General features: G+C 38.7%; 1 protein-coding gene across 1 annotated transcript in view; it reads right to left on the bottom strand.

The window, feature by feature from the left end:
- dennd6a (DENN/MADD domain containing 6A) overlaps positions 1-27,500 on the bottom strand; it is a 34,455-nt gene that overhangs the window by 1,510 nt on the left and 5,445 nt on the right. Inside the window, exons 3-20 of the mRNA XM_030135356.1 lie at positions 27,310-27,352; positions 18,802-18,914; positions 18,638-18,718; positions 16,701-16,806; positions 14,467-14,546; positions 13,759-13,818; positions 12,486-12,541; positions 7,976-8,098; positions 7,659-7,754; positions 7,386-7,480; positions 6,982-7,047; positions 6,790-6,854; positions 6,355-6,444; positions 5,965-6,128; positions 5,759-5,861; positions 5,029-5,103; positions 2,073-3,190; positions 1-1,048 (exon numbers count right to left, since the gene is read on the bottom strand). The exon at positions 1-1,048 is cut by the window's left edge and continues 1,510 nt beyond it. Of these exons, the coding sequence (XP_029991216.1) occupies positions 3,053-3,190; positions 5,029-5,103; positions 5,759-5,861; positions 5,965-6,128; positions 6,355-6,444; positions 6,790-6,854; positions 6,982-7,047; positions 7,386-7,480; positions 7,659-7,754; positions 7,976-8,098; positions 12,486-12,541; positions 13,759-13,818; positions 14,467-14,546; positions 16,701-16,806; positions 18,638-18,718; positions 18,802-18,914; positions 27,310-27,352 (1,554 nt within the window). The 3' untranslated portion in view covers positions 1-1,048; positions 2,073-3,052. The remainder of the gene's footprint in view (positions 1,049-2,072; positions 3,191-5,028; positions 5,104-5,758; positions 5,862-5,964; positions 6,129-6,354; positions 6,445-6,789; positions 6,855-6,981; positions 7,048-7,385; positions 7,481-7,658; positions 7,755-7,975; positions 8,099-12,485; positions 12,542-13,758; positions 13,819-14,466; positions 14,547-16,700; positions 16,807-18,637; positions 18,719-18,801; positions 18,915-27,309; positions 27,353-27,500) is intronic.

Raw genomic sequence — 27,500 nt, 5'->3', positions numbered from 1 at the left:
AGGGACTTTATAAATACACTCAGGTCAGCATGAAAGGAAGCAGCCACTGTGTCTGAGGTTAGAGAGAAGACATATAGTGTGTGAAAATCAAATCTGATCACACTAGAGTTGGATTTAGGGACATAGTCTAATGCCACACATTGTGGCTGCACTATTTGGTCAAAATATCACATAGTGGTTAATATTGTAATTTTAGTCCATTTGAAATGTTTGTCTCTTCTCAAACTTGAACTAGTATTTCCTCTATCCAGACTTACTGGAAGGAAGTATCTAAAATCATCTCTAAGGTTTAGAGTTTTAAAATCAGCACGTCATCCACTTTCCTGTTTCTTGGTCATGGACCTGATGGTCTTAGTAAGAATGATGGTTACCTCCTCAAGGTCTTGCAAGCGAGTACAAAGACCATTACAAAATACTGGCTTAAGAGACAATGTCCATTGATGACTGTCTTAACCAATATTGTAAAACATCTTGATTTACTACAACAGATGACCTACACAACACAATTGCAGAAATTACTGGGGGAAGAACACTGGGAAAAATCGTGCGTTTATTTAACCTGCGAGACAAATTAGTAAACCATTATGTGTAAAAATTGTGTTTGTTTAAATAATGTGATGTTTGTGAACCTTTGACTTGTTTGTTCTGTTTTTTGTTTTTGTATCTGTTAAAAAAAAAAGAAAAAAAGCTTGAACTGGTATTAAAAACTGAAATAGGTATGAACAGTTATTCAGATGTGCACGCAGGACTGAACAGAAGCTAAAGGCCTGAGTATTAACCCTTCAGGTGCTGGAGGTTTGTTTTTTTAATATTCAATTTTAATATCAAGATTTCAAAAAGCTGTCTATTTCATTCAGCTATGTTGCTTGTCGCACTCACAAGTCACACTCACAACAATGCTTCAGTGTCCCAGTCATACAACTCTGCCTTTAATACCATCAGGTTTTATTGCCTCCTTTTATTTTAATAAATACAAGCAGTGAATTCATCCTACAGTATGTTACATTTAAAATCAAAGCTACTTCAGGTCAGATTGATTTGACACTTGCTGGGTAGGCCTGTAACGGTTACACATACCAAACCGAACTGTTTCGGTATGCACCTGTTCGGATCGGTACATAGCTGTACCAAAACAGCACAGTATGTTGAGAAAAAGAAAAAGGAATGAAAGACGTCGTTCGATACGGAACTTTAAACCCGCACAAGTTCCACACGAACATATTGAAGGAGTGCACATTGACCCGAAATACGAAACAGCAGCTGCCATAAGGTTAAAAAACTACAAATATGATGACAACCTGGAAGGAAGAGATTGAAGACCCTCTGCCATCATTACAGTCCCGTTTGGGATCACTTCAGGTTCCCGATGAAAGACAACAACGGGGAAAGAGACACTGATAAGACGAATGTTGTTTGCTGCCTATGCACAGTAGTTCACTTACTCTCTGTCTGTTTCTCTCTCACACTCATACGATGTATAATAGAGGAATAGAACCCAGGAGTCGGACGTTGAAAGTACGTAAAGTTTCACTTTCGTTTCATGCAAGCGTTAGTTACACTAGTTATGGACTGCACCCCCACGTATATAACTACCCCCCCCACCCCCCGACCAAAAAAAAAAAACTTCCCCCTTATGTGTGTTTTTGACAACTCATACACAAATACACAAAGTGGCCTAAACAGTTTGTTAGCTGTCCTAAAATAAATAATTTGGTTGATTTTGTTGTCAATGTTGCTCTTAAGTTTGTTAAAAGAGAATTCGAGTTTGCCCTCTTGCCAATGTTGCACTTCATGTGGAATTTCTTTATTTTTATGTAGAATGTGAACTGACAGAACTGTGATTTGATTTTCATTTGTTCAAAACTACATTTCAGGGAAAAGTGCAATACTAATGTTTAAAATACATTTAGTAATATTTTATAATCTATTTCATTTATAGCAGCAGAATTATATTATTCCTGTTTTTCTATATTCTATCGTCTCCAAAAATTGGGGGAAAAATGTTCAAAAATTCATAATAAATGTATTTAAGACATTACCGAAAATGTACCAAACCAAAAAATTTGGTGTACCGTTACAGGCCTATTGCTGGGTTGTTCTCACCAATAATGGAGTCATTCATCATCAGCCAAGACAGATTTCATAAACACAGCAACTCTTTGGTTCTGCTTGTTTTTTTTTGCTTCGTAAGGCACTGGCATTGCTTTAAATCCAATCAGTGTTTCTGTTTAAATGATACTGTAGTGTAAGGATTAGAAACTAAATATTCTTTAAATTGGACACATTTAATTGAAATTAAATAGTTCAGACCTTCTCAATTGAGGAGGCTGAAAAGGAATATCCCACAAAAGACAAAAAATATGTTAATTATTTTGTGCCTGTCTTTCATGATTTTAATTTACCATTACTATTTCTCATTCGTTTTATGGCAGAAATAATCTTCCGTATATTCAGTGTGCAGCAGTTGTATGTCATCTCATCACTACAGCTAAAAATAAAAACGATCAAACTGACTTGTGTCATACATCAGGTGTTTTGTCATTTGGATGTTGTCAGATGTCCTGGGCTACAGACAGGTGATGTACATGGGGGGAGGGGTCTCCTGAGGACAGGGGTCGCTGGTGTTTAATGCTGTTGTTGTTTAGTTGGATTTAAAAATAAAGCACTGCTCCACTCAGTCTGGGTGTGACAGTGATGAAGTGCACTTTTAAAAAAAAAAACAAAAAACACACTTGTTAAAAATGAATGAAAATCTCAGTCAGTTCTGCCAGACAGCAGTGGTTCAACAAGTAAAAAGTTTAAAATGCTTAGGGTCAGAGTTCAGCCGGGCTCCTTTTCTGGCTCTTGGCTCTAGAGCAACAACAAATGCTTATTTCCTTTAACACAAAGATTCTGATAATCCTTTCCATCCTTCTTTTCCTCAGTTCTGATTGGCTCGTTTCCTCCAATAGATGTGTTCTCCATGTCATAGCACAGCACTCCTGAGGCAGTACACCGCCCCCCTCACGAACCTAGTCCCCCTGAATGTTAAAACCAGCCACAGGGGGAGGGGCTAAAGGTCAGGGGTGGAGGGTTTGTGGAGGATGCCCTGCAGGTCCTCAGGTAAAGCCAGGATGACAGCCTCAATGTGAGCTCGTAGTTTGGCCAAAGTCCCAGGACGAACCGGCATCTGCTCCTTCTCCGCCTGACTCTGAGGCACAGAACCAACACAGAAAACTAATAAACAGCCACTAGCTAAGACAGAACCAATATATCACAAAACAGAGTGCTTTACATAATCATCACAGTCATGTAAACTCATCAATCATCTTAGATTTCTCTCCAGTGATCTGCATTAAAACTGTTTTGGCAAAAATTAACAGAAAGCACCATCACAATAGTTTGACAGACTATCTCGCTTCATTCTTCTGATTCGAACTTACGTTGCAGCATTTATTATTTACTTGTACTGTCATTGTGAATGACAATCAGCAGACTGTCTTGAACCCTTGACGACCCAAACACATATGCTGATCTATAGGCCTGTAACAGTACACAAAATTTTCGGTTTGGTACGTTTTCGGTTTTGAAAGCCACGGTTCGTTTTTTTTTTTTTTCGGTTCGGTACAGGAAGAAAGAAAACCCCTCAATATGTCTTTAATGCATTTATTATGAATTTTTGAACATTTTTCCCCCAATTTTTGGAGACAATAGAATATAGAAAAACAGGAATAATATAATTCTGCTGCTGTAAATTAAATAGAAAATAAAATAAATTATTAATATTACTAAATGTATTTTAAATATTAGTATTGTGCTTTTCCCTGACAGGTAGTTTTGAACAAACAACAAAAATCAAATCACAGTTCTGTCAGTTCACATTCTGCATAAAAATAACAACAAAAAAGAAGTAGTGTGTGTGTGTGTGGGGGGGGCAGTTATATACGTGGGGGTGTGGTCCATAACTAGCAGAACTAATACTGGTGTGAAACACAAGTGAAACTTTACATACTTTTAATGTCCGACTCCCGGGTTCTATTCCTCTATTATACAGTGTGTGTGTGTGTGTGTGAGTGAGTGAGTGAGTGAGTGAGTGAGTGAGTGAGAGAGAGAGAGACAGACAGACAGACAGACAGACAGAGGAAGTGTAAGTGTTTGAGAGGTGGCAAACAACGTTTGTCTTATCAACGTCTCTTTCCCCGTTGTTGTCTTTCACCGGGAACCCGAAGTGATCCCAAACGAGACTGTAATGATGGCAGAGGGTCTTCAGTCTCTTCCTTACAGGTTGACATCACATTGTTGTTTTTTTAACCTTATGGCAGCTGCTATTTTGTATTTTGGGTCAATGTGCACTCCTATGTACGTGTGGAACTTGCACGGATTTAAAGTTCCGCACTGAACGACATCTTTCATTCCTTTTTCTTTTTCTCTACATACTGTGATATTTTGGTACAGCTATGTACTGAATTGAACAGGTGTATACCGAAACAGTTCGATTGGGTATGTGTACCGTTACAGGCCTAATGATCTAACATGTTTAATCACTGTTGATCCACTAATCCTGTCAATACAGTAATAATTCAGGTTTGTCATTTTTTCAACAGCTATGTCAAATGTCTTTTTCAGATGCCTCCACAGTCTTTATCAGTCATTACCTTCTGCAACAGTGGTTCAACAATAAAACTCATGTAGTTTCACAAATGACAGTGGTTGTGGATGCTTGTTATTATGTAGAATTAATGATATATTTTGCTGAAAATGTAATGTTTTCTTCAATTTTCTCTGTTTTGATATAACCTTTAAGTTAACTCTGACTTTTTATGAACATCCACATTATCAGTGAATTAAATATAGGAAAATAAGTGATTTACACTGAAAAATGTGATGGATAATATTATAATGTATGGTGATAAATCACTTGGTCATGATTAAATGTAGACAAACTCATTTGAAAGTCACCACAAACAATAGTTGTGGGTCTTTATGGATTAAAGGCAGCAGGAATGTGTCCAGAGGACGAGAGATTGTGGTATTTCAGTTTGAACTCACCAGTTTATCCTTCAGCTTCAGAACCAGATCAACTGCCTCCACTTCTGTGTGCTTCTGGATCCTCTGCTGTAGATCCTTCAAGGGATATATGCGCGCACACGCGCACACACACACGCACGCACGCACGCACACACAAAAAATAACCTTGACTCATCAGTTTGCTGTGGATGAAAATGTTGGTTCCATTTCATAATGCCAATTAATATTTTCATCCTTCAGTATCAGAAGAATATTTTCTGGATGAATGGTTTTCCCATTAACTATTTAACCTATTAAACAGATAATTATGTAAGTTAACATGTGATTGACAGCTGTTCAGATTCTGTCAGAGGTGATTCTATTATTCCACTCCATAACCCAGACAGAAGCTTGGAAAAGTGTTGTGTCTTTTCCACAACATTGTTCCAACTGGTTCATGTCCAATTATATTATATATATAATTATAAGTCATTTGATAAGGAAGGACCAGCTGTCAGTTGCTAACTGACAACTTCTTATTTAATTTCATTACTTTTGCCAGCCTGGAAATTGAGATTTCAAAATTACAGGAGTTTTCCAGGATTTCACAACCATGGGAACCCTGCAAACGTGACTACAACCTAAACAGTAGCACTTTATCGCCTTCTCCTGTTGGACTAAGGATAGAGTGGACACTACAGTGACTTACTACTGACTCTTATGGTTTGTAGGGCTCGTTTTAAGTATTTTATTCTGAAAAACAGTTAGTCACCTCCTCACAGAGCGCCTCAAGGTGCAGGGCCTCAAGTTTTTGTGTCATTTCTCTCCTCCTGTTCCGGAACCAGCCATCAAAGTTGGGTGACTTGAGAAAATGTCTTCAGATGTGAAATAAAGCATACAGTGAAGACCATGTGTTACATTACAGCTCACTGACACAGACACAGTTTTGGGATTATTTTGCAAAGGGCATTTATGTACCTATACAATCCTATCCAGTCTCCCTTCAGTCTGGACGTGAGCTGAGGTCCAGCTTTCTCTAATGTCTTCATGAAGTCTTGCTGGATGAATGGCCGCAGCTGAGGAGGACTTTTCCATGGACTGATGGACTTCTGCAGAGGCATCAAACTGGCTAAGTATCGCTCCTAGAACACACACAGACACACACCCATTTGGTTAGAGGATGGCTTTACGTTTATGTTGTTTTTGTGTCTCCTTTATAGTGTCACTGTGTTTTTGTGGGGTACTTTGTGATTTTTATAAAGAAAATGTATATAACCTGAAAAAACTTGACATATTGCCATTCACTGACCCAATCAAAAATACACTAAAAGTTTTGATAGGCCAGAGGAACAGAAGGACGACAGTTACCAGAGGAATGATGAAGCTCTGAGTTAGTTCTAAGAAGTAGCGTCGGAGAATTGCATTTTGAGCTGCTGATGGTCTCTTCTGTTGAACACCCTACAAAAAGACAAACAATATTTGCATTACTAATCTTGATTGTTTTGTCTACAGTGGCTGTTGTATGAAATGTATTTTTGTTTGCACTAATAAAAAAACTTCAAAACATTTAATCAGAACCATTTTGTTCATTTGATAATCAATAGGAAATATATGAAATTCCTGTTATAAATCCCTCACTCAGGATCAACTTGCCTGAATTTGCATTTTGCAGAAGCTACAATACGTAAAACTTTAGATATCTGTGAAACACTTGCACCTAAACTTGGAGCTAAAGATGTGTGAGTCTTCAGTCAGTAAAAGAATCTAACTTGTGTGCAGGACATGAAGGTGAGATGGTTTTACCTTCTGAAGCTGTTTGATGATGTCTTCATCTTTGTTCAGGTATGGTTTATATGCAGTGTACACACCTGCAACAAACAAACACTTGGATGATAAAAAGGGTGTACCAACACCTCCCCCAGGTGGACAATCTGCACACGTACTCATCTGAAAGGTAAAGATCACGTAAAGAACATGCTCGAAAAAGATGTTTACCTGGTTTCGAGTCCAGAGTTTTGAGGTTTTTCAGTTTCTTGACTTTCATCTGCTTGGCCATTTCTCCTGAGGCGAAACATTGGAGACAAATGAACATGAAACCACCATCACTGCATATTACTGAGTTTCACCTGTGCAAAAACGTATGAGACAGGGTTACATGGACGGACAATTTGTAGCAGAGTAAACTTATCACAGAGGCACATATTTTTTGATATCTTACACAATTTGTAGATTATAGGATATGATGGTATTTTATATGCAGAAATAAAATAGCCATTCTGCAACTGAAGCCACAGCCTCTGGAACTGTTACTGCTGACATCTGATGGATGATCCTCTTTTATATTATTTACACACAGATGTGACATTGATGAACATCGGCCTCCTTGCAGTAATCTATACCTGTCTGCTTCATGTCTCCGATGCGGATGATATGTGGCCAGTGCTGCAATGTTTTTGCAAAGAATGGATTGGTCACTCCCAGAATAACAGATGGCCTGCAGACACACAAACATCTCACAGGGTTTTCACAATTACATTTATTACAGGAAAGGCACAGGTTCGAACATGATCCAATAAAAGAAATGGCTGTAAGCACGTGTCTTGTTTTCATCATTCCAAAGGTTACAATGTGAACCGGGTTGATTCTGTGTTTGCTGATCTGTGTGTACTCACGGAGCCTGTGTTCTGGTCGTATACTCCTTAAACTCACTGTCGTGGATGGTGAAATATGGCCGGAAGTCACTGCAGTAGCGCAAAGGAGAGATACAGCTGTACATAGAAATACAAAGAACAAATTACAATTACGCCTGAAAGCTAAGGAGTTTTACTCACTGCAGACTTTTTTGACACCACAATTTGCACTTTTCCATTGACTGGAAATGTGACTTCAAGATTCACAGGAAATGTATGTTGAAACATGACTTTAAATCCCAAATTATAGAAAGTAACATTAAGCAAATATTTCTGAAGACGGAGGCACAAGCAGTCACCTGACGAGAGCCAGAACGGTGTCAGATGACTCTGCTGGTGATGGCGCCATGACAACAAGGGCTTCCCCTAACAACACTAGCTCCCACAGCATCTGGATGTGGAAGAAGACTGGATAGAAACACCTGAACACAGAGAGGAAGTGTGTGTGCAAGGGTTAGTTTCCTTTTTTTTTATTAAAAATTTATCATTGTATTTGACATTCAATCCGTTACATTTGTGATTTGCACTGAAGGAAACATCTGTGTGCTCTGTCCATTTAGACTTAAATCAGAACTGATGTCATAAAGAGGTGCAATAATACCAATCAGAAATAAGGGATAATTCCTTCTTTCTTCCACTTATCTGGGTTTGGGCCATGGGGACAGCATGATCCCAGTTCTTTCGGTCATTACCCACAGCTTGTGACCATACAGATGCATCTCAGTAAATTAGAATATCACCAAAAAGCTTATTTCAGTGATTCAATTCGGAAAGAGAAACTCATACACACACACAAAATGTTGTATCTGTAGTGTTCATTTCTTTAAATTTTGATGAATATAGCTTGCAGCTAATGGACACCCAAAATTCAGTATCTCTTGTATCCTCCTCAAATTTACCATCTAGACACCTTCATTGCAAAACTCCATAGGCACAAAAAAGTGCAACAAATACATCATATATCCATTTTTTCAGGATTTTTTTTTTTTCATAAATCTCTCAAAACAACTTCAGCCCTGCCAAATGATTGAATGCCCTACATTCAATCATTGTCTGGATTTTAACACTATAAATGCCAGTTTAATTATCTGAATTATGAAAAAATTTATTCGTCAAGAGGAGACAGTTGACATGGTTCGGGCATCTAGTGAAGATGCCTCCCAGATGCCTTCCTGGGGAAGTGTTTCAGCTATGTCCATCCAGGAGGAGACCTCGGGGACATGCTGGAGGGATTATATCTCGGCTGGCCTGGGAACACCTCAGGATTTCCATGAAGGAGCTGCTGGAAGTAGCTGGGGAGAGGGCTATCTGGGCTCCTCTGCTGAGGCTGCTGCCCCTGGGACCCAGACCGGGATAAGCAGAGGTAAATGGTACAGTACAGCACGGTATAATAAATAGTAGGGGGGATAATTGAAAAATAATTACATTTTCTTCAATTGGGTTTGGTTTCTTTACAATCCACTTAGGGGCCAAAAACAAGTCACAGTAAAAGATGAACATTTTCAACCATAACATTTTTTAAATTTTCAGTCTACATTAACAATCTAAATGAACCTAAAAGAACTGAAGAAATCTCTTGGATGAGAAAGGAAATGTTTTCAACAGAGTTAAACCAGTCCCGCTGACCTGAAAAGAACTACCAAGAAGAAAAATGACCTGGGCAAATGAGAGCCTTCACAGATGTTAACAGCAGCAAACATACAGAAAACATGAATATAAAATATTAAAATTTTTACCAAAAGAGACAATTGCAAAAACTGTCAATGGCAATGGGAACGATGTAAGTGTAGGGATTTATTTTAGACAAAGAATGATACATGCTTTCACGTCAGAGTCTCCAAAAGTCTCCAATAAAGTTGTTGGATTTGTCATTAGTTGCTATTTTGAGTCTCTAGAGGGGTCTGAAAAACAACAACACAAAAGTGCTGAGTTGGCGTCAATGATTGTGTAGCCTAACAAACCTGATGAAACTGAGGGCGTTTTCACACAGCTTACTCAAGTCCATACCATACTTGGATACGTTCACACCTTTCCCGCAGATGTTGCATTCACACGCGTGTACCGCAGCTCATGCTTGAGTACGAATGGGTGTTCCAGGGCCAAAACAGTAGGTGGCAGTGTGGAAGGAATTCTGTCGCTATCCTACTAACAAGGAAGTCAGAAGAAGACAAACCCTTACCTATCTGTTAGCCTGTTTGAGGCAAAGTGAAGCAGAGCGACCTTCGTTGTCCCTGATATATCACCAAGTGGTTTGGCTGATAAAGGCGAGCCCATGCCATGTGGATCCAAGGCTTTTTCAGGAGACAACAGGAGCACCGTCTATGGTCTCGTGGTGATTAACCCACTGCCGTTGTCGGAGTGGTGATTAGGTCACTTCTGGACTCGGGCACGAATCGCATTCACACGCCAATGTACTGTGCTAGAGTACGGGTAGCCTGGACCCAGGACTACCTTCTCAACTGGACTTGAGCACAGTACTCAAGTACAGAATGGTTGCATTCACATGAATAAAATTAAGCAGACGCTGGGGTCCAGCGTACTTGGATACGGATTTGAGTACACTGTGTGAAAACGCCTCGAGACTTAAAGCATCAGGAAAACCTCTGCTGGTGTTTTCGGTTAAGTATCTGATTAAAGTGTGACACAATGAGTCTCCAATATTCAACTTTTTTGTAATATTCAAATTTTCTGAGATACTGAATTTTGAGTTGCCATCAGCTGCAAGCCATAATCATCAAAATTAAAAAAAAAAAAAAAAAGACTGAAATAAATCACTCTGTCATTAATTAATATACATGTTTCACTTTTTGAAACGCGTAAATTGGTTTGAGAGTTGGATTTCGACCAGCTCTATATGTAAAATGTCATGAGATAACTTTTAACTATATAAATAAAATTTGACTGATTGAGAACATTGAATTAGTGAAATAAATCAAGTTGATGATATTCTAATTTACTGAAATGCAACTGTAGGTGAGAATGGGAACATAGGTCAACTGGTAAATGAAGAACTTTGCTCCTTCACCTCAACAGACCAGTACAGCGTCCACATCACTGCCCCAGTCCATCTGTCCATCTCCTGCTCCATCCTTCCCAAACTCCTGAACAGGACTCAACGATACTTAAAGCTGTGTATGACTTTCATCACCAGTTTTTCATCAAATCTGTAAAATCTGAGTAATAGCCTAAGTATTACGAATCTGTGAGTCTTTCCGTGATTACACACCTGAAACTCTTCTCTTATGGTGCATTGTGGGAAGCAGAGCTCCACACAGCCGCAGTGGCAAGAGGCAATGAAGCCGTTTCCATGTTTGTTGCTGCTGTGGCCATAATGCAGCAGCATGGAGCTCTGCTTCCCACAATGCACGTTGTGACAAATTTCCAAAAATGACCTACCGGCTCTGTTTGTAAACAAATGGATTATTTATGGTGGAGTACACTTTGTTTACAGTGAGGGAAGAGATTCAAGCATGTAATCACGGAAAGACTTAGGGATTCGTGATACTTAGGCTATGACTCAAGTTTCACAGATTTGATGAAAAATTGGTGACGAAAGTCATATGCAGCTTTAAACTCTTCAAGATGGGGCAGCACTTCTTTCCCAACCAGTTGGGGGCGCTCCATTCTTTCCCAACTCAGATCCATGACCTCAGACATAGAGGTGCTAATATTCATTCCAGCTACTTCACACTCTGCTGCAGACTGGAGGTCACAGTTTGATGAAACCAGCAAGACCACATCATCTTCAATAACATAACGTGCACCACAGTTTTAAATCTCAATGCATTCTTCAGATAATGCAATTACGTCGTTGAAAGGACATGTTGTCATTTGACCTTGAAAAAGTACGTCAAGATGACCTATTTTCGATAGGCTTCTGCTTCATGCCAAAATGCATCCACAGTATAAAATTGGTGCAGATATCTCAATGCATTCTTCAGATAATGCGACTGCATTCTTGAAAAGACAGACAGACGGATGGACAGACAACAAAATGATAACAATATCCCTTCCGGCCCGAAGTTGGCCGAGGGGTAAAATGCAGAGACGTGACCCTGAAGCTGCCGGCCTGGACCCCTGGTGGAGTCCAACCTGCACCAGGAATGAATCTGACTTCAGCTCTGCCTACATTCATGCAGGGAATAGCTCATAACAGTGGGCAATGGACCCCATATTCTCATGGCAAACCCCCCCAAGAATACCCCAATGTGGTCTGGAGAGGCAAACTGAGTTTAAACCTTTGTAATCTTTAAAACCTACCATTTCCAATGTCAGGTCTCCCTGCAGGTAATTATCACAGTATCAACATAGTAGAACTTGTTTGTTTTACTTTGTCTGACAGGTTTGTGAAGTAGCTGTTGGGAAGGTAAACCCTCCATGTTGAGACTCAGATTCAGATTCAGACTACTTTATTAATCCTCGAAGGGCAATTCAAGTCACAGTTACCCTGCCTCATTAAAAGTCCAAGCAATTAGGGACAAACAAACAAATGCAGAACATTCAAAGCAGCATATGACAGCCACATACACATTCATCTGTCAGTACTCATAGAACACCAACCGGGCAATAAATTCAACATTGAAATGACTAAGATGCTAAGGAAGAATAAAAACACAATAAATAGCAAATCAAATTAGCTTCAGTTACTTCTCAGCATTTAGCAGCCTGATAGCTGAGGGAATAAATGAGTTGGAGTATCTGTTTTCCTAGAGGACACATAGAAGCGCCACCCAGAGGGCATGAGAGAAAAGTCAGGGAAGAAAATGAACTCCTATTCAGTACAGTTGCTGACCAGTGGCATTAACTCACCTGAACAGATCAACCTCATGGATGGTTGGGAGCACAATGGACACCAGACTGTCACTCTGAAACCAACACACACAAGCATTCATTTTTTGCTTTTGAAGTGTAGTGGTGGGATGTCCACATATTTATTAATTAAAAAAATGTGAACAATAACTTTACTTACAATACTCATACAATATATTAGGCTAATAAGACATTTCCTAAGATTTGTACAAATATAGATTCAAAATCATGCAAAAGTATTTTTTGTCAAACAGTGACAACTAAGTCTGATCCCAGTAAAAAAGCATACCCTTTCATCTGGATACTAATCCTAATTTTACTTTGATCTAAAAACAGTGTGTTTCACCAGTAGCTAAGGATTTCGGATCCAAAAAAACTTAAAATTCCATGACAATTTCTAAACCTTTGATGTTTTGGCTTTCCATGAAAGCATGAAGCATAAAAAAAGCATGAAAGTTGTATATTTTAGTGTAAATAAAGGTTAAAGTTGAGGGACTTTTCAGAGGAATCGTACAGATCATGTTATTAAACAAAAAATAACATCTCTGTCACAGCTGTCCTACTGTGTTAACATTCATTTAAAATGGTCAATTTATCAGCACAATTATGGTATTTAACACAGAGAGTTTAACTATCATATTTGTAGAAATTCAGGTAAGTGGAGAAGTGATTTTATTCAGTCCATTCTCAGTAATACGTTAGTGACCATCCACACTTAAGAGTTTGGTTTTGGTTCACATTATCTTGTAGAGTGTGTGTAATATGTGAAGAAATCATGATGAGGAATTAGCCATCAGCTGCAGATCCAGCCTCTAAGCTTTGACATGCAGTGAGTCTGATGTACACAGATGCTTAAGGTTTATTCTGCTAGTGCGAAAACATTTTTGATGTTTTGTAAAACTTCAACAGGATAAATTAGGCTGGAGTCTGTCATTAATGGCAACACTGCATCTATAGTATCTATTCATTAAAATGTGGACTAGTGTTTACTTCATCTAAGTATTGCTATTATGGTCAGAGAAAACTAGGCAAAACATTCTAGTTTGGTTGTTACTCACCTACATTTTATAAGACGTGAGGAAAAAGTGGTTTAAATTGTGGAATTCGACTGTACATCAATATACGTCGGATATGTCTTTTGGCCTGATCGCCCAGCCCACATGTATTTCAGAAGTAAGAAACTGTAGCTCCAGGTGTGTGTGTGTGTGTGTGTGTGTGTGTGTGTGTGTGTGTGTGTGTGTGTGTGCGTGTGTGTGTGTGTGTGTGTAAATACTTGTGTGGACTGGACCAGCTGTGAGGTTCCTGGTTTATCGTAACTGGTTGGGATTCGAACCTGCAGAACAAAATGGATCAAATACTCATAAGGTATCAATACATTATGACAACAACTAGTCATAAGTTGAAAAACTGCCCATATAATTTTCTGTTACTGTAAGGCTTGTAGGCTTAAAGTTTGACTTGTCTACAATTCTTTGAAAATTATCAGCTTCAAAGATAACATGTACTAAATCTTAGAGTTTGATGAATTGAACTGAAAAGAAAATGTCAAAATGTTGGCTGACTCAGGATTTCAATGCATGTGATAAAGTATAATTATGTGTAGACATAGCTTTATGTTCATATATAACATATTTATAAATCATAAACTAGAATAACTCTGAAAATGTAAGTAGTACTAGTTGCTCAGAGATTAGCATTCCATTTGAGTAATTCATAGAATTTCACATTTTGACCCAATACTGCATCTTTCAAACTAGAGCCAATTAGTACTTTTGACTTCACAATTTTCCTTAGTGACCTATATTTGGTAGAGTTTCACTCTAAAACTAGGCTCTGGCTCAGGCTCAGTGTGTTGCAGAGATTCATAGTCTCCGGTGGAAATTTTGCCCTTAGCTGTGTGAAAAGTCACGATTCATGGAATTATCTGCACCTGAATTTTACCTGATGAGACAAGTCAACTGTGCAGTGTGCGAGCATCTACCTTGATTACTACACCCATAATAGGCAGCGTGAGGATTCGTCCTGGTTGGGGCGTGGGCCAACGGTCGATGTCATTACAAGCTTCCAAACCAAAACACAAATACAAATGTGAGGCAGAGTTTGTAAAGATGAAAAGATTCACTTGAATGCAGAAAAATCATTAAATGAAATGAATTTATGCTCACAGCCTCGGAATTAAAGCGCAATTAAAGGTTGACGTGCAGAAGCAGCTTAATCAGCATGCAGTACATTACCACTGCATGTGCACACTTTATAAAGGTCCAGAGTGAAAGGGTGTATGCAGATCTAATAACAAGAAAAGCACTTGGAGAGCGCAGACCTCCACCAGGACAGATCTGCCTCCTGTGCGTGCGTGTTTGTTTGTTTGTTTGTTCATTAGCAAGATAACTCAAAAAGTTATGGACGGATTTTCATGAAATTTTCAGGAAATGTTGATACTGGCACAAGGAAAAAATGATTCAATTTTGGTGGTGATTGGGCCTGGGGGGGGGGGGGGGGGGGGGGGGGGGGGGGGGCAATCACCACCAAAATTGAATCATTTTTTCCTTGTGCCAGTATCAACATTTCCTGAAAATTTCATGAAAATCCATCCATAACTTTTTGAGTTATCTTGCTAACAAACAAACACGCACACAAAGCAAAGCAATCACAATACCTCCTGGCGGAGGTAATTAAAGCCGCAAGCGGTATTGAAAGGACCTTGCTACAGACATGTCCTATACTCATATGTCTGTCATTCTGCAGGTGGCGCTATGGCACCAAATTTCAATCTTTCCCATGAATGGGTGTAGGCCAGAGAGATCTAAAAGTGATTAAAATTTGAGTCAAATTGGTGCTCATATGTCCAAACTGGTGCTATTTTTGTAAAGGTAAATTTGTAGGAGACGCTATATATAGCACCAAATTTCAATTTCTTCTGATGAATGAGTGTAGGCCTAGGAGATTGACAACTTATTCAAATTTGAGCCAAATCAGTGTTTGTATGTACGAACTAAGACAACTGTTGAAAAGGTAAATTTGTAGGGGGCGCTATAGTGCAAAATCTCAACTTCTTCCAATAAATGGGTGTAGGCCTGGGAGACAGACGTCTGAGTCAAATTTGAGCCAAATTGGTGATTGTATGTCTGAGCTGAAGCAATTTTTGTAATGGTAAATTTTGGAAAAACTTCACAAATTTTGCAACCTCATTGCACAAAAACTGTGACACCTATCCCAAAAATGCGGATTACTTTTGCTGCCCCACTACTCTTGATAATGTACACCGATTTTGAGCTCATTCAGCCAATCACCCGAGGAAGAGAAAGTTAAAATATGTCGGCATAAACACTGACTCAGCAATTTGGATTTTTCAAAACAACATGGCAGACTACTGGTTTGTTTAGGGGTGTGGCCATAAAAATATTTTTGGCTTGTCTGTTGATGATGAACTTGTGTACCAAATTTTGCGCTGTGTACAAACATTTCAAGGGGGCGCTGTTGTGGCATTCTTTTACCGACATGTAAATTCAATTTCATGCACTCCTGAATTTTGGGCAAAATTTGGTGAGTTTTCGTAAATGTTCAGGGGGTCAAATTTGTGCTCAAAGAGCTGGAGAAACAACAGAATTGCATTCATTCCAAGCAGATGTAAATATGCAGTTTGCACAGTACATGCTCAGATAGGGCTCACTGCTGTGAATGTGAATATGAGTGACAGTGGCAACATTGGTAAAAGGCGACCGCGTCATGGGCATTTTTGTCTGCATGCTTCCACTGCGGATTCAATGGGCCCTGTGCCAGCTTTACTCGGCTCAGGCCTAAAAACAGAATCTAACATTCAGAATTATGCTTTGTATTATCACCTGAAAATATTCATTCATTTGTTTTTGTTACCTTAGAATGAACCATTTATATCAATGTTTGGCCAGAGTTATGATCCCTTTACAAAAAGCCTAAAAAATACTCATAAGGCCAGAATAGACAAACCAAGTAATTGCTCAAACATTTCATGCTCATTTTGGAATTTTTGGTATCAGTGGTGAAGCTGTTCCCAACATGCCAGAAGTACCTAATACCAGACACTTGTGAAAACAAGGTTATAAAACATTTAAGAGACAGAATGACAGTTGAGTGAACCAATCACTTTTTAAAATAATATAACAGCTATTCAAATATTTGAAGATAATGGCCCATCCTTGAAAATAGAAGTGCATATAGTAATTGTGAAAGGCTCACCAGCCTCCAGACAGGGCTCCTGTTTCTCAAAGTACTCTGGAGCCAAAATCTTCAACAGTGAGTGGTAGAAGGTCACATAGGGCAGCTTACTGATGAGGACCAGAGACTGAGAAAGACAAAGACAGGTTTATATTCATAGTTCGACCACACAGATTAACTAAAGACGACTGCTGAGCCAACATGTCCATCTTTGAGTCTGGATTTTGTTGCATTGATGGCTTTCTGTGCACTATAAAGACCAAACTATCAGTTTCTGATGGTTCAATCAATCAATAAAAATTTAATTTACATAGCGTCAAATCACAACAAAAGTTGTCTGATGACACTTTACGTTTAGAGCTGGTCTAAATCAGACTCTTAACAAGCTGATTCACAAACACCCAACAGAATCCTCCAGGAGCAAACACTTGACGACACTGGAAAGGAAAAACTTCCTTCCAGGCAGAAACCTGGAACAGACCAGGCTATGAATTTAGGCATGTCAACTATGCACAACAGTAACAGGCACACAAAAAGAAAAACTGTATTCTGCAACTCAATCATTATTCTATTATATTTACAAGTTTTTTGTTACAAGGTATATGTCAAGCTTCTATTTTATTTATTCTTAAGTGAATACTTTTTTATTATGCTCTATCTGTATTTCAGACTTCTAGAATTACTTTATGACCCACATAAAAAACTAATTAAATGTAAAAAAAAAAAAAAAAATTCAGATAAATGACAAATCCAGATTATTAAAATGTTTGAAAAGTGAGGTAACATGAGAGTTCGAGACTAGCATACTGTGATCCTATTGATTAAACTGCACCTGTAAGATCTTGCTTTGTTGAATGCCAAATAGCACATCAGTAATATCGAAAATGCTAATACAGGAAAAGGCAAAAAAAAAAGTCTTTGACAAAGCTCATTCAGTGAGATTTGCAAAAAGAATCTAGCATTCTTGAATTTTTTATGTTCTCTAGGACCTCACTAGAGTGTGTATAACCTGGGGGATGTCATCTTTTACATGAGCCTGTGCTACATTTGCACTGATATCATTACAGCTGATGCCATTACAGCCCATTGTAACACCAGGCCATTCATTCTTATTTACAATTATAGGTCTCCAGCAGAGAGAGCGATGTGTGTATATATATATATATATATATATATATATATCTCACAGTAGAGATTGAAATCCAGTAGGATTCATAATCCTACTAGTAGAATTCGTAATCCTACTAGGACAGATTGAAATTTTAGTTTGTCCTAGGACAAACTGAAATCCTACAAGAAATTAGGATCTGAAGATTAACCCTAACCTTGGGGGTTAGGGTTAAGGTTAGGGTTAGGGTTAGGGTTAAGGTTAGGGGTTAGGGTTAATCTTCAGATCCTAATTTCTTGTAGGATTTCAGTTTGTCCTAGGACAAACTAAAATTTCAATCTGTCCTAGTAGGATTACGAATCCTACTGGATTTCAATCTCTACTGTGATATATATATATATATATATATATATATATATACATACACACACACACACACACACACACACACATATACACACACAAAATACACCTTATAACAAAATAAATCTTAAGTACTTTTGTGGACATTATACCAATTAAACTGGCTAAATACACTCAAGAGAGATACTTTATACACAATTAAATTTTTAACGGGGCCCTACTGGCGGTTGCGGAGTAGGGCTGATAAATATGATGGCAGGAGTGCATGTAGTATTTTATTTTAAATTAATTTATTTGAACTAATAATATGTGTCGTGAACATAATTCACAACAGTAGTGTGTTGAAAGACTAATGATAAACTTTATTAAGCACAAGACAAATGTCAAATTTGAAGTTGAAGGTGTGATGGAATCGCAAGTCTTGTTCATGTCATGTTTATCAAACTTACTGTTGTGTTGAAGATGACCTGCTGCATTCATCACTCACCTTCTGGAAGTATCCTCTCTTCAGAGATTTGTCTCGCACCTGACGGAAGTACACGTAACCATAGTAATGACCCTGTTCCCTCTGCAACACATCAACACACACTTTAACATCACTGAGACTCAACATTCAGATGCGTGTGTGTGTCTGTGTTTGTGTGTCGAAACCTTCAGACAAGGCGGAGCATCCCGGTCGGTGGTTTCCAGGAAACATCCAAGTGATGACTTCCTGTTGGAACCCTGACGAAAGCGGAAGCAGAACTGGGTGTCCCCAAGGCAACCTGCGAACACAGTGATGTAAATAATAGTTATCATGAGAACACTTGGTACATGATCTTTTTACCCTCTACTGTTATTTCTCTACGGTTTTGGTAAACACCCATCAAGTTTTGCTCCTCGACAAAGAGAGAATTTTACTCAGTGGTATTTCACCCTGTGTTCAAATGCTGAGATCTTTTAAAGTTACAATGTAAGTGGAAACTGTGCATACAAAACAGAAGAAGTGGACAAAGCTGATTTGATTTAAACTGAATTCCAAGTTTTTTCACAAACAGGAAAACAAAGCAGAGGAACAAGGAAATAGGAAGTATACAGCGAGTCAGTGACCAGCTGTCAACCTCTACATGACCTCCACACATCCCACAGACACACACACTTCCTCAGTTCCGCCTCCACGATGTCAAGCTGTTGGGTCGTGATAGAGGCCGGCCATCCTCAAACAAATCTAATGTATTCCCTTCTTTAGGATGCTAGAAGTTCTGCACATTCTGAAGTTAGTACAAGGCTTCAGCACCCACCGTCAATATTTTGAGATACTTAAAATAATAAATAAATCTGCAGTTATTATCAAAATGGAATAAAGGTTTTGGCAATTTTTCAGACAAAATGGCCAACATTTGCTCCTCAGATTTGTCAATTTCTTTCTTGAGTACATTTGCATGGCCAATGAAAAGGAATATTACGCAAATATTCCTGTTACAGGCTACCATGCATGATTAAAAATGGTTTTCTTTCAAAGTTTTCCATTGATTACAGATGTTTGACTACTGTTTATATTCAAAAACTTGTTAATATGCTGATTAATAATGGTTTAAAATGTCACAGACATGATCTTTTTCTCTACTAGAACTGACTGGAAACATATGCCATTGTTTCATTCAATACATTGGTAAATCCCAACTGAGATGCATATTCTGAATGTACTATATAAAGTGTATGTCCTAATAAAGCCAGAACATCATCAACACATCCCAAATTCTCAGTTGAAAAACAACATCAAATATATTGGGTACATTTTGGTACCTGGGACTTTGCCAGCTTTTTAGACCCAAAAATAAAAGAGAAATTTATACATATTTCCCCCCAGGATGTGCCCAATGATGACCTCAGATAAATGCAAAAAAACATAAAAATAAAAATTTTTAAAAAAATCATACTCTTGCGCTGAGCCATCCCAAAATTAATGATTTTTTAATAAATTAGGGCCAAAAATATGACCAAAATTGGAACATGAGAAACTACCTAGGTGTCAGTGCATTTTATCTTGAAAACATGGCTTGAAATGGTCGTATTTAGCGCTATAAATACACCATATTAAATTTGATGATCCTAGTGGTTTTTCTAATCCAGACATGTGAGTTTTCCATGAATTGGCAGTCTTATTCCAGGTTTTGTATGTAACACATTGTGTCTACTTACATGCAGAACCTGCCCAGTACACATTTTATTTATTTATTTTATTTTACCTTTATTTAACCAGGAAAACCTCATTGAGATTAAGAATCTCTTTTTCAAGAGTGTCCTGGCCAAGACAGGTAGCAGTACATTAAATAGTTACAGACAGACTTCCGTACATAAAACGAATACACAAAAAGCACATAGACAAGTCAAACCTTCCAAAGTCAACTCTGCAGAAAGTGCTCATGAAATGTAGACAAAAGTGCGTCAGGTCATCTGCAGTCAGATATCTCCCTCTCTAAGTCATACAACATCCTCTTAAAAGTGTCCAACGAAACCAGATCCTTCAGTTTCAGGTCTTTTTGTAGGTCTATAAAAACATAAAAATCACAAATGATTTTGCAACAGCGGTCATTTTTGTGAAACAGTCTGCCTTGAATAATTAGTTCAATTCCCAAAATGTAACCTCTGAGAGAAGAAAGAGATATTAAAAAAAAAAAACAGCAGTGTGTAATTTTTATGTCCTTTTGACTGTTACATGCAGATTTTTTTATTATTATTTTATTATTATTTGGTTCATTGTGTTGTCAATGTTTCTTTTTGATCATGTCTCTTTGTACACAGAGTTGAGATAAACAGAGTGTCAAAAAGATGGATATAAATACCAGAATTCCATGGAAACCCAGCATAACTTCTTTTGGCAGTGCAGCACTATGGAGCAAAAGGACCAATTCTATGAGCTACTAGACAACCACATCTCAACTCTAGACAACAAGAAACGGGAATTCATCCATGGAATTCTGGTATTTATATCCATCTTTTTGACACTCTGTTTATCTCAACTCTGTGTACAAAGAGACATGATCAAAAAGATCACAGGATATCACCTATGAGCTAATATGATGAGGTGTGATTACCTGTTTCTTTGTATTGATTACTCCCCACACAAAGATCCGCAAACAGGCCACCATCAACTACTTAGAGACAGCACAACGTTCCCAGACTCGCTATTCCAACCAGAATAAGCAGCTATTTAAAGACTACTCTGTTGGTGATACTGTGGGCATCAAGATTCATCAGGTGGACCGGACCAACACTGATGCCAAGATTCTTCCCTGCAAGGTTCTTTCCAAAGACCCATCCAAGTCTGCACCTTTCCAGCTATACTGTGCTACAGGAATACTGAAGACTCGCTATACATCAACAAATCTTATCAGCATGGAACACGTCCATTTTCCAGCCCTACAGAAGGTAGATCCTGAAAATCTCAGCGAGACATTGGTTATCCAGGCTTGCAGGGCCAATGGAAGGTGGACACCTGCATCAAGTGGATCTTTGTGTTCATGTAAAGGGAGCTGTATATCGAACAAGTGCAGGTGCAAGAAGGCTGGGATCAAGTGTTCAACAAAATGCCATACATCTACAAATGGACCTTGCCAGAATAGAGTGTAATTTTTCTCATGACAACAAATAAATATGTAGAAGACATGTATGAAGTATGGTACTAATATGAGCATTATGTTGTAAGAAAAAGTGATACTGTGTGAAATGTATCAATGTATGTTGTTCAAATAAAGTTAAATAAAATGTGAAAAAAATATTGGTCTTGTTATATGTAAGTTGCCTTTTAATTAAATTGTAATTAAATTCAAAATATGGAAGATTTTTAAATAGGGATTTCAATTTGGTCTTGGCAGAATTAAAATCCCAGATTCTAGATAAGAGAGATTTTAATCTGGTCTAGGCAGAATTAAAATTTTTATATGGCCTAGGCAGATTCTAAATCTGCCTAGGCAAAATTAAAATTTTAATTTGGCCTAGGCGAAATCAAAATTTTAATCTGGTCTAGGCGGATTTTAAATTGGCCTGGATTTTAATTTCGACTGTGACATATGTATATATTAGAGATTGACCAATATGGGGTTTTCAGGGCCGATATCGATTAGTAGTTAGAGGAGGCCGGTAACCGATATTTGGAGCCGATATTCATTTGTGTAAAAGTTGGCGTAAAAATTTTGAATAATGCAAACACTGAACTTCGTTTAAATGCCTAAAGCATGCTTATTTAATCAAATAAATGGAAAATAACAGCTCCAGAAGTGCATGGATATCCTAGACTCAGAAGCATCTCTTATAAAGTTGAATAAAAGCTTAAATAAATAGCTCCCTGAAATTTTTCCACAGTAAATAAAGTAAAATGTAAATATAACTATAATGACTTATTTTTGTTTTAAGTTCAAACACAACAAAAATACAGGAAGTTAACAAGCTCAGCAGCAACTCTTGTAAACTCTTGGGCCACATGCTGACATACGCTCAACTCATCATGCTTAATTTATTACAGCATTTGGGAAGCCTTAAGTTGATTTCATTATTAAATTTTATATTTTACCATGCGATAGCAGGGACCCTGTCATTCAAAACTATGCTGCTACATTATTAATGATTAATATGACAAAAGCTACATAAAAAAGTATAATAGTTGCTATGAGTGCAGTTAAACTCCTGACAGAACACAAACAGCCTTTAGGGCTTTAATGAGCCCACACAGTATTTAAAATGCTCCACCATTTTGTTCAGATAAATCACTTCTGAATTTTACTCTCTCTCATCTTCACTTTAATTTTCAGATCATAGGACTAGAAAGCTCACAGCAACGTTAGTAGTCGTGAGTTGTAGAGTTTTTCATGTGACTTCAACGCAAACACACTATTCTCCACATTACACACATTTTTCCCCATTACTAATACATAGTCTGCAGAGTGTTTAGAGCCAGATTGACCAACTAATGTTATGGTAAAAGCTAATCAGCCTCCACCTTAGCATGCTTCCCTAAAACAAGTGAACTGAGTTTTTTATGCGCTCTCTCTTAATCACACACACATGCTTTTCTATCACGGACTGTTTCCATCTCCATATTATCAGCAGTCTAATTCACAGACATGTCTGGAGGTAATATGAGTTAGCAGAGCTGCTGCTAATGTTTACTCCGCTCTTATGTTATTCTGCTGCTCACTGTAACATTAGTAGTAGTTGTGAGATGTAGAGCACAGGGATGTTTATTACAATTTCGGAAGAGTTTTCTGCATTTACCTTTGACACGTGTTTTCTCTCCGGAGTTTCTCACACGAGAAAACTTTCCCTCTCCACGGTGGGAACCCCTTCCACGTCGGATTTCAACGCAGAAGGGGTACCCCCTGCGTCAAATAGTGCCGCTACGGGGCTCTGACCATGCGTCGATTTCTGACGATTTGGGATCAGACTGTGTTGGTGTGTGTGTGAGGACAGTTCCACGTCAACCAATCAGAGGGCGCGGGGTGGATAGTGCAGGAGACAGTAGGCAGGAGAGAGAGAGGCGCGGCTGCATCTGAGCCAAAATAACCCAGTTTTAAATTGATTTCTTGATATCGGCCCGTCGGATTAAAAAAAGGCTGGGCTGGCTGTCCTTGCCCGCTGCAGGACGTGGTGGGACCGGGAAAGATGTGTGTGTATGGGTATTAGTGGTGTGGCAGTTGTTGGTGGGGTGGTGGGCCGTAGTGGGGTTCCCGACAGCTGGTGTTGCTGCATTGGGCTCTGGTTGGTGCTGGGGCTGCATTCAGCTGCTGTGCCTTGGGGGGACTCATGGCGGTGCTGCCGCTGCCTGGGGGGGTGGCAGTCCTCCGGATACGCATGTTTGGTGCGTGCAGGTGCATGCGCGTAGGTGGGTGTGGGGGGCTGTGGATGGGTGTGCGTGTGTTTGTACATATAGGTGTGTGCGTGTGGCCGTGCATGTGGGTAGGTGGGTGTATGGGTATGGATGAAGGTGTTTGTGGGGTACGTGGGTGTGTGTGAATGGGCGAACATGTGGGGTGGGTGGTGTGTGGGTCTGGGTGTCAGTGGGTGCATGCTTGTGTGGGGCAGGGGCGTAGAACTGCGTAGGAACACATCCCTACCAATATCCAGCCACTACTGTGTAGTCACTATCAATCCAACCGCTGTCTGTAGTGTTAAGTCAATGATTATGGCACACAAACATTTAACAGTCAGTCTCTGCTAGAAGTCCCGCCTCTAATGTAAGTATCACTCTTCAATTGGCTCTTTCGTTTTGCTAACATACATATGACTGGCCATCTCCACAGTCACTCCATCTACTTGTAAAAGGAACTTGCTACTTGGACTGCCAGCATAAGTTTTCAATATGTTTGGCATTTCTTCTGCCTGGCTCGCATCAGCTAGACAGATTTTAATATCAGTGTTATCCTTTACATGTACATTTGTACATGTGTTTGTTTGTGTGCACGCACCCATGTGTGTGTGCTCGGTAATTAGGATGTAAAGGATGTCAAAGAAAAGAAAACTGGTCATAAGACACTTCTTTAGGAGTCAAAGTGTAAGTTACTTCAAGTGTATAGAACTGTAGAGGCTCAACACAGATATTGAATAAAAGTCAGTATTTAATGCCAAACAGATACACTTTTTAAAAGTTACTTTACTTATCATTTTTAATGCATTTCTATGGAAGAGCAACTGTTTAAAAAAACCACTCATCAAGAAAATTTGTGGGGAAAATACAATAAAACCTCGGATTCTAAATGTGATTCTAGATGTGATTTTATCCATATTTTTGAGGAATAAATTACAAGCAATAATTGAAACTAAAAGCCTTTTTTGCTTAGGCAATAACTGTACCATCAAACTCTATGATCATGGTATCCCTAATCTGTTCATATGTCATGCATCAACATATTTTTGTCAGGTGACAGACATTAGAAAGGCAGGAGGAGGTAGAGGAGAAAAGGTTGGAAATTCACAGATGAGGTTAAATAATAATGGTTATGGTAATCATGAGAATAACACGGCAGAATGCATTAAATTCTTGTATTGTCCTTAGATATTCAGATATAACATGTCAGTTACTGAATTTTTTTTCTGACTATGATTGTTTGCTTGTTTGATCAGCTCGACATGACGTGAAATTATGATTTCAAATGCAAAAAAACATCAACTTTCCGGAGTGCTGCCTTGGAGCACTTTTGTGTCCCCACCAATGTCAAAATCAAACCTACTCCCTTGGTGTGGGGGGCGTTGCAAAGATGGAAAATTTGGTGAAATTTGGTGGGTATGATGAAGGGCCATTCCTGAGACCAAATCTTGAAGGTGGATGTGGTTGGCCAATGTGGGCCTGGCTTATTACAAGATAAACAACAAACATTTACTACAGCTGAACTCTTATGCTGAGGGCTGTGAAATTTATATGGACCCTATAGAATAGGACACAGATCTACCAAACCAAAAATTGTGGATGTATGCCACTACATTACAGCTTACATTGCACAAAAACAGTGTCATTGTTTTTGCACTATTGGTGTTTGTACTTTGGTTAAATTATGCTGTTTTTGTTTCACCCCTATAAACACATGGATATACTGTAGGTTATTAAGAGCAATATATCCATAATTGCAGTATCACCATATCGAGATATTTTCATCATCATGAGTAGGGCTGGGTATCATTGCCAATTTCCTTTGTTGATTTGATTTTGATTCATAAGGTTCTGAATCGATTAATCACAATTCAATTCGATCAGATATCGATTCAATTCATTATTAATTGATTGATTCAGATTCATTTAGTGATATCAAAATACAATTCTGAGCTATAACCTGATTATTTGACTACCGCAGCCATGCAACACATCAATACTGGTATCAATATTGATATTAGAAAGGAAATAAATATGACATTTCAGCAGTAAATAGCTGAACCTGCTCTTAAATAATGAAAGGGAGAGAAACATTGCCATATTTCTACAGCGGCTCAAAATGAACGTCTTCGTCATCTTTATTCTGTTTTATGGCTGGTGGCTTCTAGCATTAAGGTGCATTACTATCAACCTGGGGCACCACTACCAATTTTGGTCCCCCTGAAACATTAAAGATAAGCCCTTGGTACAAGAAACTCATTTGGGGGGGTAGCAATCCGTGATTGTCAGTCTGAGCACGGGGGGGTCATGATGACACTTTACTATTCCTCTAACTCCACAGTCATGTACTCATGTATGTAAGTGTGGATCCAAGTTAATATTCCTAAAATGACCGGCTTCCATGACCTGCCTTGGAGAGCCAGTTCCTCCACACTGTGGGTTCGAGTTTGAGGCAGAGGTGTTTTCCCCACCCTTCCTCCGTGTCCCTCCCATGCCACAACCGTCCTGAGCGAGACCAAGACACCCCGTGTCCCCCAGGGGCCCGCGAGACGGAGCCGGCTGTGCCTCTGCATCAGCGGGACCTGGGTCAGGTACTCATGGTCCTGTTCTGAAAAATCGATCTCATCCATTATTAATCGATTACGCAAAATTAAATCGATTTTTTTACCCAGCCCTAATCGTGAGTCATGTATCGCGTATCGTATTGTATCGTATCGTGAGGTACCCTGACATTCCTAGCCCTACTGTTAATATCTTCAATGTAATTTTTGCATTTCACAAATTAATCCAATGGGCCAGATTGAACCCTTTGGCAGGCCAGTTTTGATCCGCGGGCCATATGTTTGACACCTCTGCATTAAACTTTTAACCTGTTTATGTTTTGATTCCAGGCTGTTAGCATAGTGATACAAAACAAACAGGGCAAATAAGCCATGATCTAAACATCCAGCTCTTCATTTTTCCACCTATATTTAATGGACTTTCTCTACCTTTTACGACAGATCACTCATGATAAAAAAAACTTGTGCTGTGTCATTGAGTGAAGTGTCCAATTTCCCATGTAGGTCTCTGGTAAACACTGGTCAATGTCACTAGAATGTGTGTGTGTCAGAGCTGACCTGAGGATCAGCAATGTCATAGATGGTGGTAACACTGCATAAGTGGATAAAAAAGATGCAGTGATGAATACATGCTGTAATAAATGCATAAGACTGTCCCACAAAATACTAGAATGTGAAACTTTTTTTGAAGCCAGGGTCTGATCAAACAACAAAGAGCCCTATAAAAATCTTCCAGACTGGAAACATTGAGCTCACCTGAGTTGGAGTCAGGAAATGAAAGGTAGCAGATGCTGGTTTTCTGAAAGGAAACAAAGCAAAAAGTAATTTTAATTTAGAAATTCACACAATTGACACAAAAGCCACAAAGTAAGAAAAGGCAGTACTTAAAGCAGACTAATTTGTGATTCTAATAACAATTCTATGGTTCGGAGGAAAGAATGTCTCAT

This window comes from Sphaeramia orbicularis, chromosome 5, assembly GCF_902148855.1.
Source record: "Sphaeramia orbicularis chromosome 5, fSphaOr1.1, whole genome shotgun sequence".
Taxonomy (NCBI): Eukaryota; Metazoa; Chordata; class Actinopteri; order Kurtiformes; family Apogonidae; genus Sphaeramia; species Sphaeramia orbicularis.
Note: the sequence above shows the minus strand (reverse complement) of the source record. Positions and strands in the feature narration are given on the sequence as shown.